We start from the raw sequence: 11,930 nt of genomic DNA, 5'->3' as shown, positions 1-11,930 counted from the left end.
ATCTGGAAAACTCCCAATTTGCTGACACTTTGAGTGTTTCGTGTCTATTAAACTTTAATGAACAAACGCGTGACGCGACACGTCCAAATCGCGCTAAGCCGAATTCGACGCGTTTCACGCGTAAATTAATTTTTCGGGTTCCGCAAAGGCCCTGGCCTCGCTTGCTTCCTGTCCTCGTCCACAGTCGCCCTTCGTTCTCCTCCTCCAAAGCTGGGCTGTTCTCGCGGGATTCTTGCTGGCATTCGTCTTCTACTCGGCCAATCTGCGGTTTACATGTGCTTGTCAGTGCGGACCAGCGCCGGTTTGAACCTATAGAACTACTCCCTCCCAGAACCCCCCTTCGCTCGCCAGTATGCCGAACGAGGCCTTCGCACCCACTCCGCTCGGTCAGGCGCACACCGATCATGGCGAGTTCTCGCCGCCGCCAAAGAAGAAGGGCCAAGCCTGCGAAGTTGATCTGCCGTCGTCTCCGCCGGAGATGTCGTCGCCCGTGAAGACAAAACGCGTCAACTTCTCGCTGGCGCCAACCTGGATGGAACCCGGATCGTCACCAAAGATCCCACACCATTACTCAGAGTTCAAGAGCAAATCGATCCTCAAATCTCGACCACCTCAGCCTGATTTCTCGTCTTTGGATAACCAATCTGCGATTCCTCTCAGTCTTGATGCGTACCCCTCGTTCGCGGCCATGCTCGAGACAATGTGTAACGCTCTGGCAGCTGACGACTCACATACTAAGCTTGATATATACATCATGCTGAATAACGCAATCAGGGGACTGAAGAACTATCCTGATTCAAATTCGCTAGAGAGGAATCTCGACCTACTCGTTTCTTACATCCGGCGTGATGTGGAAAACCCGACTGATCGAATGGACGGCTGCGAGTCGCGAGTCAAGTTGCAGGCAATCAAGCTTTTTGTGGCTCTGGCTGCAACTGATAATCTTGCAGCTCGTATTGATCCGCAGGTTGTCACTTGGATTTTGAATCTAAGCATAACCTCCCTGGAATCTGCAGATGTCAAAAAAGTACTTATTTCCACACCCTATGGTTAATATCGACTGAGGCTGATCATTTTCATTCTAGCACACCATTGTCACTTACCTTACGCTTCTAGGTAGTCAGAGGTTCTCTACTCGACTCATCTCAGCTGACCTTGTCGATCGGATATTTTATTGCGTGTTGCGGTTGCACTGCAGATCGCGAAACGTCGAGGCGCAGTGCTTTCTAGTCCTAGACATGCTTCTTCAAGTCAACACAGAATACATGCTCGAGCATGCGGACGAATGGGTCTCGCTATGTTTGCGTGGGTCGTTTAGTAAAGTATGCGTCGTCCGTTCGAAAGCCATCCTCCTTCTCAAAGCCGCTGCGAGACTTCCAAAAGACCAAAGACTTTCAGCAACCGTTCATGCCGCGTTTGAAAAACTTGACGAAGGCTCGAGCGTGTCGCTGTTTGATTCTTGCTACGGAAACCTAGACGAACTGTTTGAGAACAAGGAAGAAGAACACATTCTGGCTCTCTGGGAGACGGTCGTCATCCTCCTGTCGTCATGGGGCAAGAAGAGAGAGCAGAGACTAGATCAATGGAAGTACTTGAATAAATGGCTCGACGTGTTCCGCAGAAGCGCTACATCTGCGGATCATGGCATCAGACGTCTCGCTATTCTGAGCTGGCAGAAGCTGGCCTATGCATGGATCACAGGACCCGTTGTTTCGTACCAGTCTGAGACCTCTGTCAGGAGAATGAACATCATTCTCTCTATCTTCAAATTTTTCAGTGATAACAGAGAAGAGACCGTCTCTGCACTTTCGAGTACGTTTATCAAGATTACATGCATCATTCTGACAGTCGCACGTGTACCATCTATAAGTAATCCTGCCGAACACGTTATCAACCAGCACGACTTTTTATGGAAACATCTCGTTGAGCCAGTGATCCAGGACATTTGCTTCCGCAACCCCTCTCTACATGCTCGTGGTGCAAGGATGCTCTGCTGGCTTTTGGCTGCATCAAAAGCGCAAGAACGATCGAGTAGGGAAATCTGCTTCAACAACCTAGGCTATGCTGATATTCCCCGTCTGAATTCAAAATGGATCCGGTCCAACTCTTCGCCGATCCTGCGTCTAATCTTGACTACATTCAAGACCTCGCAGACTGACGAGATGTTGGCGACGGCGTTCAAATGCTGGACTGCGTACTTGGAGCATATCAAAGCTGCGTCTAGCAGAGAAGTTCGAATGTCATCCGAATCGATGGCGTGCATCACAGTCATATTCAATTTCTTGCTGGAATGTTTTGAGTCGCTTCCTGAAAGGCCGAGTAAGTTTTATGACGTTATATGTTCGCAAATTATGTTTTCTAACGATACCGTCTTTGATATTTAGGTGTATGCAGCAAGCTAGCGGCAACGACTCTCCGGTACTGGAGTAGTGACGAATTTCTTCGCCCGACTTTACTCGACAAATCCTCTTACTTCACCACCGGATCTCCGTCCAAGGCGCGTCCAGGGAAAGCTCCGTTGGTGAGAATGCTCCAGATCATGATCACCACGTCATCGCTCGACCAGCGTACAGAAACAGTTCAAGCGCTTGACGACATTCTAAATTCTGTGCTAGAGGGTTATGGCATGGACCCGCCGCTGGCGCGGGCTTTGATTGACATTTGCAACACAATCGAGACGGAAATGAGCAGTCGCAAAAACACGCCCTCGGTCATGTTTTATGGGACTACTGCTTGGTCTCTGGTTGCTAAGAGGGCGTGGGTAGCATTGTTCATGCTGCATAGAAATCATTTGCACTCTGAGCCGGCTGCGAACCTTTGGAATCAGCGCTTGATGAACGCAGTACTAGGATGTGGAATTCGGTGAGTTCTTTTTTTTCTTTCGGAATATAAGCAGACACAGCTCTAACCTTATACTACAGAGCTATGAGCGTGGCCGATCTGGTCGCTTTGATCGAAGGGCTGCCGCCGGTGGACATGCGGGAATTCATGAAGAATTTATGTATGCCATTGATCTCGACTTTTGTTAAAGAGGTCCCCAGCGGAGAAGAAGGCTGCCTTTACAGGTTCTTATATTTGGCTGTAGAGAGAGCCATGGAAAAGTACAGAATGCAATTTTTTTTTTCTGTTCGGTATAGACTGAGACTGACGATTTATTCTGTGGTTCTAGATCAGACCCTAGTTGGGATACCCAAATCGCATCTCTCATATTTTCGATGCTGCAGAGATGTGATTCTCCCTCGTCCCAGGGCGCCAAATCTTTTTGGATTATAGCATCCGAATTCATCTCCAGTGTCAAACTGGCAAGTTTCAGACTGTCGTTATATAATTATTCTTTAAAATTTCGCGACCAGTATTGTCGGACACCGGATGCGCTTGCTTCATTAGCTGAGCAAAACCATTACAAGTTTCGGGTGCATGTCAGTTTTTGCGAGCGATGGATTGAAACGCTTGGTACTAAAAGTTTGAATTCTGGAGATGAGTATCTCTTAGAATTTTACTTGAAGTGCAGAGTTGAGCCATTTTCGTCGATAGTGTTCGATGGAGTCTATCGCAGTGCACTCGAGTATGATCACAAAGAGCTGTTGGCAATACTGGAGCCTTACTGCGAGGAGGCCAGAAGACGGAAAGAGGCAGCTAGAAAGCGGAGGTCGGATGCTGAGCTGATGCTCGAAGCTATCTCGTCAGATGACGACGTTGAGCAGACGGAGGACGAAAAGTCAGATGAAGAGACGGGCTCGGATACTCTGCCGATAAAGGATTCTGTGATGGAAGGAGAAGTGGCTCCTGCTCGGGATCCGGAAAGTATCGAAGCACAGGAAGCTGCTTCACAGGCAGTCGGCGAGCAGGACGACGATTCTGAACTCGGTCAGCAGATAACAGATCCTGTTGAGATTGCAGAGTCGGATGCGGATGAGCCGGTAGAGTGCGAGTCTGGGTTAGTCGTGCAGAGTGAAATCTCTGAGGAGATGGAGGTCGTGACCGTTGAGTCTGTACAATGCGAGGATCCTCAGTCTGTGATAGACCAGGATGAGCAGATCGAACAGTCGGATGCGGAGCTTTGCTCGGAATCTGCGGAGGCGACTAAGATTACTGAGACTCCGATTTCGGCTGATTCGCAGAATATGGATGACACGATTTCGATTGAGGAAGACGGTGTCGAGACTGTCGAGCTTGAGAATGCTGTCGCAACTGTTCAGTCCGAGGGGTCTATGATCTCAGAGATGAGTGGGACGCTTCTGATTGAGGAAGACGGTGTCAAGACTGTCGAGACTGTCGAAGCTGTCCAGCTCGAGAGTGATGTGGTGACTGTTGAAGAGTCTACGGCGTCAGAAATGGAGGACACTTTGCCGGTAGAGGAAGAGAGCAGTGCGGGATTGGAAGTACGCGACTCAGAACTCATCACTATTCAGACTGAGTCTGCAGTTATTGAGTCAAGCGTGGCTGAACCATCCAGCGTTGCTGAAATTACCGAAAGCCAGCCGACTGAGGACGAAAAAGATGGCATGATGGCGAGTGCAAATGACGACGAGCATCAAGGAGAAGACGACGCATCGACAGACTCGACTCCTTCGTCAACGCCGCCGTCTTCTCCGCTCCTCGAACCCGGGTCTCTGTCTTCTGGTCAGAGCGGCGCGTCTGATACTCAAGTGATTGAGCAGGACACGATTATCGTTGATTTGCCTGCGTCTTCTGTCGGCGATAAATCATTATCTGAGACTTTAGGAGTAGCGCCGGTCGCTCAAGCAAAGTCAACAGAGTCGTTCTCAGCAACAGAGTCGTTCTCAGCAACAGAGTCGTCCTCAGCCGTATCTACGCCTTCATTACCAGCGCCGGCGGGTTCGTCGGATTCGAACTCGGGCAAGGGCAGAGGAGCTCCTGTGCGCATTATGAGGTCAAAGATTGAGCCGGTTGATAGCAAGGAAATGGAGAGTGATGCGATGGTTGATGATGATACAATCGTGGTCGCGACTGCGCCTGTCAAGACTGCTTTGAGAGCCAAAGGTATTTTTCATTTGTTTTCTTTGTCTAACTGTGCGCGTTTACTGATTATCTTCGTTTTTGCAGGATCCAAAAAACGGTCGCGTAGCGTCCGTAGGACGACATCCAAGTCAATTACTGCTTCTCCTTCAGGTATCTTCATTTCTAACTATTCACGTCTTTGATATATGTCTCGCTAACAATCCATAGACACCATTATCGACGATGGAGAAGAGCCACGGACTCCTCCCACAAAGCGCCAGAAGTCGTCGTCCTTCGACGCATCGAAACTCTCGAGCGTTTCTTTACCGCGTACTCCTGCACCACGACAGCGGTCGAAGGTGGTCAACACCTCTTCTGCCGCTAAGCGACGAGCTGTTAGTGAGGTAGAGGACAACGAGGAAGAAGACGAAGATGATGAAATCCAGGTTTCCAGCTCGCCGATAAAAAGGTATTCTATCTCTTCGACTTATGATAGGAATGGTATATACCCTCCTATATATACCATCCATACTTGTGGACACGATATACTAACTTGTCTTGATATAGTGCGCTCTCTCGCGACCGGGTATCAAGCTACTTCTCCCCTCTCTCACTCTGGAAGTCGTGGCGCGGATCGTCTTCCGCTTCAGCAGCATCTGCTGACGCAGTCTCATCCGGTCCCGGCAGAGAGGAAGAGAAAGGGAGAGGAGTTAGAGCGACCAGAGCTGTGCGCGACGCCCGCGCCTCTCGACAACAGTCAACGGCAGTGCTCGCTGCTCGGAGTAACGAATACAGAGTCGGCAAAGCAGGCAGGTCGCAGGGTGTCCAACACCGGACATCATCCTTCAATGGACGACGAAGCGCGGAAGAAGAGGAAGCATACGACGAACTTGCAAGCACGCCCAGCCGCGCGCGAGGTCTCGCCTACGTCCTCGAGAAAATCGGTCTCAGACTTCCTTGGCAAAGTTGAAGCGTTTGAGCGCGCGTGTGACGATGACGTTGACGATGAGTTGTTGGCGGCGATGACGGCGGAGCAGAGGAAGAAGTTGCAGGGAACACTGCTGAAGATGATGATGAAAGTGCATAGGATCTGAAGCGAGGGGATAACCGGCGTTATAAGTCATTTTATTTTAGAAAAAGCTGTTTTATGTTTTATACCTGTATCTATGTTTGTTTTAGTTTAGACATGAGGTATAGTGAAATGTGTGCATTCGGAGAGGGATAATATAATAGCATGTTTTCCAATTTCTCGATTGAGTAGTTTAGCAGGTTCTGACGCACTGTGCGGCGCAGGGCACGCGCGTGTGTCGAGGGAAAATAAAAGTTTGAAATGTACTGATATCCAGCGATAAAACTACGCTGTTCATTATCCCCCGTATTCAAGCGCATGGAGATCCTTGCGCTGCGTCAACTTTGCAAACGACAGAATTAGTTTGCGCGGAGGAAGATCTTCCAAGCGGAATTGATAAAACACAGAAGAAGAAGAGGAAGAACGGTGCGAACGAGACGAAAGCGAGATGCCAAAGTTCAGTAACTTGTTTGGCGCGAGGACATACGCGACCAAAACCCGGACATACTCTGTAAGTCTTACAAGACTCAACTCTTTAACAAAACAAGTGTATATGTGTGGGACCTGCGCTGACATTGCTGGGGTGGTGATAGGATGCGATCGAGGCTTTGAATTCGCTGCAGACTAATTTTGCGACGTTGGAGGCGATTCGCAAGTCGCAAAAGAAGTCGCAGGCGCTCGCGATTCCGGAGATGATTGAATGGACGAGACGGATAGGGTATAAGGTATTGTCTATAAGTGATCATGAATATATGGGGAGACAATGAACGAGTTGGCTAACAGAGCTGGTAGCCGTCTGACCTTGATAAACTAAACATCATCCACGTCACCGGAACGAAAGGTAAAGGCTCGACATGTGCGTTCACGCACTCAATATTAGCCCGCTACGTTCCGTCAGTTCTCTCAAAGATCGGTCTATACACCTCGCCCCATCTCAAGTCCGTGCGCGAGCGAATCTCAATCAACGGCCGTCCGCTGCCGGAAGAAGCCTTTGCGCGGTACTTTTTCGAGGTCTGGGATCGTCTTGAGAGTTCGTCGTCGCCGTCGCCGGAGGAAGATGAGCGGTTTGCAGCGATGGGAGCTGGCATGAAACCCGTGTATTTCAGGTTTTTGACGTTGCTTTCGTTTCATGTGTTTTTGTCGGAGAAAGTTGATACTGCGATTTACGAGGTCGGAATCGGAGGGGAGTATGATTCTACGAATATTATTGAGCGGCCGACGGCGGTGGGGATCTCGAGTATTGGGATAGATCATACGAGGGTGCTGGGATCGACGTTGACGGAGATTGCGTGGAATAAGGGAGGAATTATGAAGACGGGGACAAAGGCGTTTAGTGTTGAACAGCCCAAGGAGGCATGGGACGCACTGCAAGGTCGAGCTGACGAGAAGAAGGTAATTTACTCTGATGCAGAATATCTGGGCATACACGGTTGATTAACAAAAGGTTCTGTCTAGGTTGAATTGGTAGAGGTACCAGTCCACCCGATCGTGAAGCAAACAAAACTAGGCATCGACGCCGACTTCCAGCAGATCAACGCCTCGCTCGCCGTCTCTCTCGCCCAGCAACACCTCACCGTTCTCGGACACCCTCCGAGCCCGGCCTGCGACGCGACGTCGTTAAACGACGAATTCCTTGAAGGTCTCAAGACCGCCTCATGGCCCGGTCGGTGTCAGACGATAATCGAGCCGGGCGAGAAGAAGAAGCTTGAATGGCTTATCGACGGCGCACACACGGACGAGAGCATCACGGTCGCGACCAAGTGGTTTGGCAAGAAAGCGAGGAAGGACTCGCGCAAGGTGCTGGTGTTTAATCAGCAGACGCGGGACGCGGGGTCGCTTGTTGGCAAGCTGCATTCGATTTTGGGAACAGATGTGACTTTTGATGAGGTTGTTTTCTGCTCGAATATTACGTGGTCTTCGGGGGATTATCAATCAGGTGTGTTTTTTTCTGCTTTTTATATCGGAGTGGAAGTGGCTAACATGCATATGCACCGGCAGAACTGACGTCGATGAACACATCCGAGCAAGAAGTCCGTGATCTGGTGGTGCAGAAGCAGCTCGCAGAGCACTGGGCCAAGCTTGATCCTGGCAGTAAGCCGACTGTCGTGCGCACGATCGAGGAAGCGGTCAAGTACGTGCGCGGGCTGGAGTACGACGATGTGCAGGTCTTGGTGACGGGCAGTTTGCATCTCGTGGGTGGGCTGCTTGTGGTTCTTGAAGGACGCTGAGATGGTTGTACGATAGTAATTAATAATTAATGTAGAGCATTTCTTTTATTTTTTCCGCTTTTTTTGGTGCTTTGATTATCAGCTGGTGTGGTAGGAATAAGGACGCAAGGCGTAGCTCCGGACGGGGTATAATCCCGCAGGCAAGCCGTGCTGGATCTCGGTGACCAGCAGCTCGAGACCGGCCATGTGGAAGATTGAACGGAAGGAAGAGTCTGATCTTGTTACCGAGCTGTCTGTGCTGTCGAATTCGTCTTCGTCTGTTGATGTATTGTTTTCCTGCAGACGAGATGGTCAGTCAAATCTATGTCGTGAGCAAAGAGATAGATCATCAAACGCCCTACCTTGACGAATATCAACCCCCCCTCAACCAAAGCCTCAGAACACCGCACCAGAAAAGCAACAAGATCTGTATCCTTGAGCTGTCCAAGACACCACTGGCACCACACGAGCATGTACGAGTTCTTTGCGGGAAAGAAATCCTGCATGCCGACGCGGTGCACGTCGCCTAACTTTTCGGCTGCGCCCGCGTGCGCGAGCTCGACAGCGATCTGGTCCGCAAATGGGATGACGGGCTCGACGAGGTCTACTTTGTCGCAGACCTGGGTGAGCACGTCGCGGGTTACGCGTCCGATTCTGAAAGGGCGAGAGTGCGTTAGTATATCGAGCTCTCTAGTAAAGACAGGAACGAGAGATAAAACATACCCGGCGCCAACGTCGCAGCCACGCTTAACAACCGCAGCATCGCCCGCGAGTGCGTCAAAAGCAAGCACTTTCCTCCGCACAGAGCGGATGAACTGTAGAGATCCGCGGACGTCGGTTCGCGGCAGGGAGGTGTGGCCGAATCCGCCGAGAACGCCGTCGACGGTCGCAGGGACGGTTGTCCAGTAGTCAATCGCGTCGGAGTAGGAAATTTCAGTGTCTGGCGCTCCGTCTGCGCTGTTGTTGTTGTCTTGGGTGGACATGGTGGTGAGTAGTTGTTGTTGTTGTTGAATATATTTACAATAAGAGAAATATCTGGCTTTGAGGAAAGCACCGCCACGACGCGGCTGGAGAGTGGCTGGTGCGAACGTTTCGTTCTGCCGCGCTCTTCTCCTCGACTCGCTCGCTGGCTGATGACAATACTCCCTGCTCTGTGATCCCGCACACTTGTCCTGGTTTTATATATTTCCGCAATCATCTTGTTTGAGAGATATAGTCAGCTTTACGTTCTGAAAGAAGAAACAGATAAGCTCGTCTGCATACGGAATTCAGACAGACAGGAAGACACGTCAGCTTTAGTCGTTTGATATAATCGTGGTTTCTCGTTGAGCATCAGCCGATCTTGATCTAATCCAATATAATCGAAAACAACAATGTCGAGTACGTTATCGTTTGCTGGGATTCGTTGATTTGATGAACATGGCTAATTGGAGTTGTGGGGTGCAGATAGCGCAGGCTTTGATCGTCACATCACGATCTTCTCGCCCGAGGGACGGTTGTATCAAGTTGGTATGTGTATCTTGAATACTCTAGGTATGACTAGTGGAGCGAGGGCTGATGATTTGATTTGTAGAATACGCGTTTAAAGCGGTTACAGCTGCAAACATCACATCGATTGCCTTGCGAGGAAAGGATTGCGCGGTCGTGATTTCACAAAAGAAGGTGCCTGTATGTAATCCATAACGCTTGATGAGAAGAAGATGGAGAGGAGCTAACGATGCTGTATTGATACTAGGACAAATTGCTTGATCCGGAGTCGATCAGTTATATCTTTCAGATTTCCCCCGGCATCGGAGCCGTCTTGACGGGACAGATCGGTAAGAATACAATGACGCTGACGGCAGCATTACACAGAACCAAGCTAACAAAATCTAGCTGATGCGCGGGCTGCGGTGACGAGAGCACGGTCAGAGGCCGCGGAGTTTTGCTACAAGTACGGCTACGAGATGCCGGCGGACGTGCTGGCGAAGCGGCTTGCAAACATCAACCAGGTGTACACACAGCGCGCGTACATGCGACCGCTGGGGGTTGCGATCACGCTTGTGTCTGTGGACGAGGAGTTTGGGCCGCAGCTGTACAAGTGCGATCCGGCGGGGTACTATGTTTCGTACAAGGCGACGGCGACGGGACCGAAGCAGCAGGAGGCGATGAATTACCTGGAGAAGAAGTTGAAGAAGAAGGAGTGCGCGGAAGGGGAATGGGAGGCTGTTGTCGAGCTTGCGATCACGGCGCTGTCGAGTGTGCTGAGCGTTGATTTCCGGAAGAACGATATCGAGATTGGGGTTGTGGTGAAGGGCGACGAGGGCGAGGAGAGCCGGTTCCGGAAGTTGACGCCGGACGAGATTGACGAGCGGCTGGTTGCTATTGCCGAGAAGGATTAGTTATTGTTGTTGCGTATAGTTATTGTCGTTATTAGATAAGAATGAATAAGGGACAATGATCCTGACCGCTACCAAGATGCTGGGATCCAGTTAGGTTTAAAGGTTCGTTGTAGCCTCATTCTGCAGAGAAGAGGCCGCGGTGGGGTTTTCCTGCGTTTTTAACGGTCTTCATAGCAGTGGAGTAGTTTATAGAAAAAGAATTGAGTCATAGGATACGGTGCAGATAGAAGAGGCGAGTTTGCATTAATCAAATAGTCGAAAATGGCAGCTGCAGCAGCGGGTCTACCGAGACAGGTGGTGCGCGTCATGTATGTATGTGTATGAGCAAACAGCGTCATGCGGTGTAGAGTTTTGAATTACAAAGCAGAAAGATGAGATAGAAGAGTAATGAATTAAGAAGATAGCAAAAAAAGACATATGAAAGACGGGATCATCGGGTGGTAGCAAGAGCTGTAGCAACGGAGGGCGGCGCGGCGGCGGCAGCGGCGACGACACGTCTGCGGCCGCCTCGGGTGTAGAGTAGCGGGCCGCGGATATTTGGGAGGATCTCGATGCGGGGGAATTCTCGGAGCGCAGGGTCTTCTTCGTTTAAGAGGAAGAGCTCGATTTCGTGGACGAGGGCGCGGACCTGGGCGAATGAGAGCGCGCAGGGTGTTGTGCGGGTGGATGTAGAGGAGGAGGATGAGGAGGAGGAGGAAGACGGAGGAGAGCAGACGGAGTCGATGTATGCGCTGAGGTAGTGCGCGTGCGGAGAGGACGAGCGGTCGAGCGCATCAGCAGCGACGGGGGTGATTCGGGGAGCTAATGGCGGGCTGTCGTCGATGCTGCTGGTGGAGGACGCGCTCGAGCGGCGGCGGACGAGGCGGGGCTGTTTTGGCTGGGTGCGGGAGACGGTGAAGTTGAGGACATGGCCCCATGCTTCGAGCTTGTCGAGTTGCAGGAGGACGAGGCGGGTTTGTAGGAGCGGGAATTTGTCTTTGCGGTAGGATTCTCTGGAGGATGTGTTAGTCGTTGGGAGATTAAAAGGGAGGAAGAGGAAGAGAGATACCTTTGATAGTGACGCCGGCAGACGGTGACCCAGACCGAGTCCGGGATAGCGAGGGTCTGGCGCTTATTACGGCCAAAGATGTGCGAGATGACTTTGCGGTTCGGGCCCTGAGCCGGGGACTGAGCGAGGATGATTGGCGAGGGCGAGGGAGAGTTGAGGGAGTTGTAGGAGGAGAGGACGGAGAGCGGGTGGATGTCGACGTCGTTGACGATGTCTTTGATGCGGATGCAGGAGTTTGAGCTGGAGAATGGCATGGCGGAGAT

General features: G+C 50.9%; 5 protein-coding genes across 5 annotated transcripts; 3 read left to right on the top strand and 2 right to left on the bottom strand.

Annotated features, from left to right (window-relative positions):
- BZA70DRAFT_145609 (Rap1-interacting factor 1 N terminal-domain-containing protein) lies at positions 1–5,793 on the top strand. The gene is made up of 8 exons (XM_064909666.1): positions 1–1,027; positions 1,086–2,319; positions 2,385–2,862; positions 2,922–3,101; positions 3,170–5,004; positions 5,068–5,133; positions 5,191–5,431; positions 5,631–5,793. Exons 1-8 carry the CDS (start codon positions 353–355, stop codon positions 5,674–5,676), a joined length of 4,755 nt encoding a protein of 1,584 aa, XP_064768902.1. The 5' UTR covers positions 1–352; the 3' UTR covers positions 5,677–5,793.
- A 518-nt stretch (positions 5,794–6,311) lies between these two features.
- On the top strand, positions 6,312–8,291 carry BZA70DRAFT_277271 (Mur ligase). Its single transcript, XM_064912424.1, has 5 exons — positions 6,312–6,542; positions 6,625–6,756; positions 6,824–7,423; positions 7,487–7,967; positions 8,030–8,291. Exons 1-5 carry the CDS (start codon positions 6,480–6,482, stop codon positions 8,257–8,259), a joined length of 1,506 nt encoding a protein of 501 aa, XP_064768901.1. The 5' UTR covers positions 6,312–6,479; the 3' UTR covers positions 8,260–8,291.
- Positions 8,292–9,365, bottom strand: BZA70DRAFT_277270 (alpha-N-methyltransferase NTM1). Its single transcript, XM_064912423.1, has 3 exons — positions 8,962–9,365; positions 8,601–8,892; positions 8,292–8,535 (listed from the first exon to the last, which is right to left on the bottom strand). The coding sequence occupies exons 1-3, from the start codon at positions 9,219–9,221 to the stop codon at positions 8,338–8,340; spliced, it is 750 nt and encodes a 249-aa protein (XP_064768900.1). The 5' UTR covers positions 9,222–9,365; the 3' UTR covers positions 8,292–8,337.
- BZA70DRAFT_277266 (proteasome subunit alpha) lies at positions 9,366–11,030 on the top strand. Its single transcript, XM_064912422.1, has 5 exons — positions 9,366–9,618; positions 9,685–9,747; positions 9,812–9,906; positions 9,974–10,055; positions 10,114–11,030. The coding sequence occupies exons 1-5, from the start codon at positions 9,612–9,614 to the stop codon at positions 10,617–10,619; spliced, it is 753 nt and encodes a 250-aa protein (XP_064768899.1). The 5' UTR covers positions 9,366–9,611; the 3' UTR covers positions 10,620–11,030.
- A 19-nt stretch (positions 11,031–11,049) lies between these two features.
- Positions 11,050–11,921, bottom strand: BZA70DRAFT_266976 (uncharacterized protein; the record flags this gene model as incomplete). The annotated part of the gene is made up of 2 exons (XM_064911068.1): positions 11,050–11,611; positions 11,668–11,921. The coding sequence occupies 2 exons, from the start codon at positions 11,919–11,921 to the stop codon at positions 11,050–11,052; spliced, it is 816 nt and encodes a 271-aa protein (XP_064768898.1).
- Positions 11,922–11,930: the final 9 nt, after the last annotated feature.

The sequence above is a fragment of the Myxozyma melibiosi genome, assembly GCF_037950935.1.
Source record: "Myxozyma melibiosi strain Phaff 52-87 chromosome Unknown BZA70scaffold_4, whole genome shotgun sequence".
Lineage (NCBI taxonomy): Eukaryota > Fungi > Ascomycota > Lipomycetes > Lipomycetales > Lipomycetaceae > Myxozyma > Myxozyma melibiosi.
The sequence above is the reverse complement of the archived record's forward strand: the minus strand, read 5'-3'. Positions and strand labels throughout refer to the sequence as shown.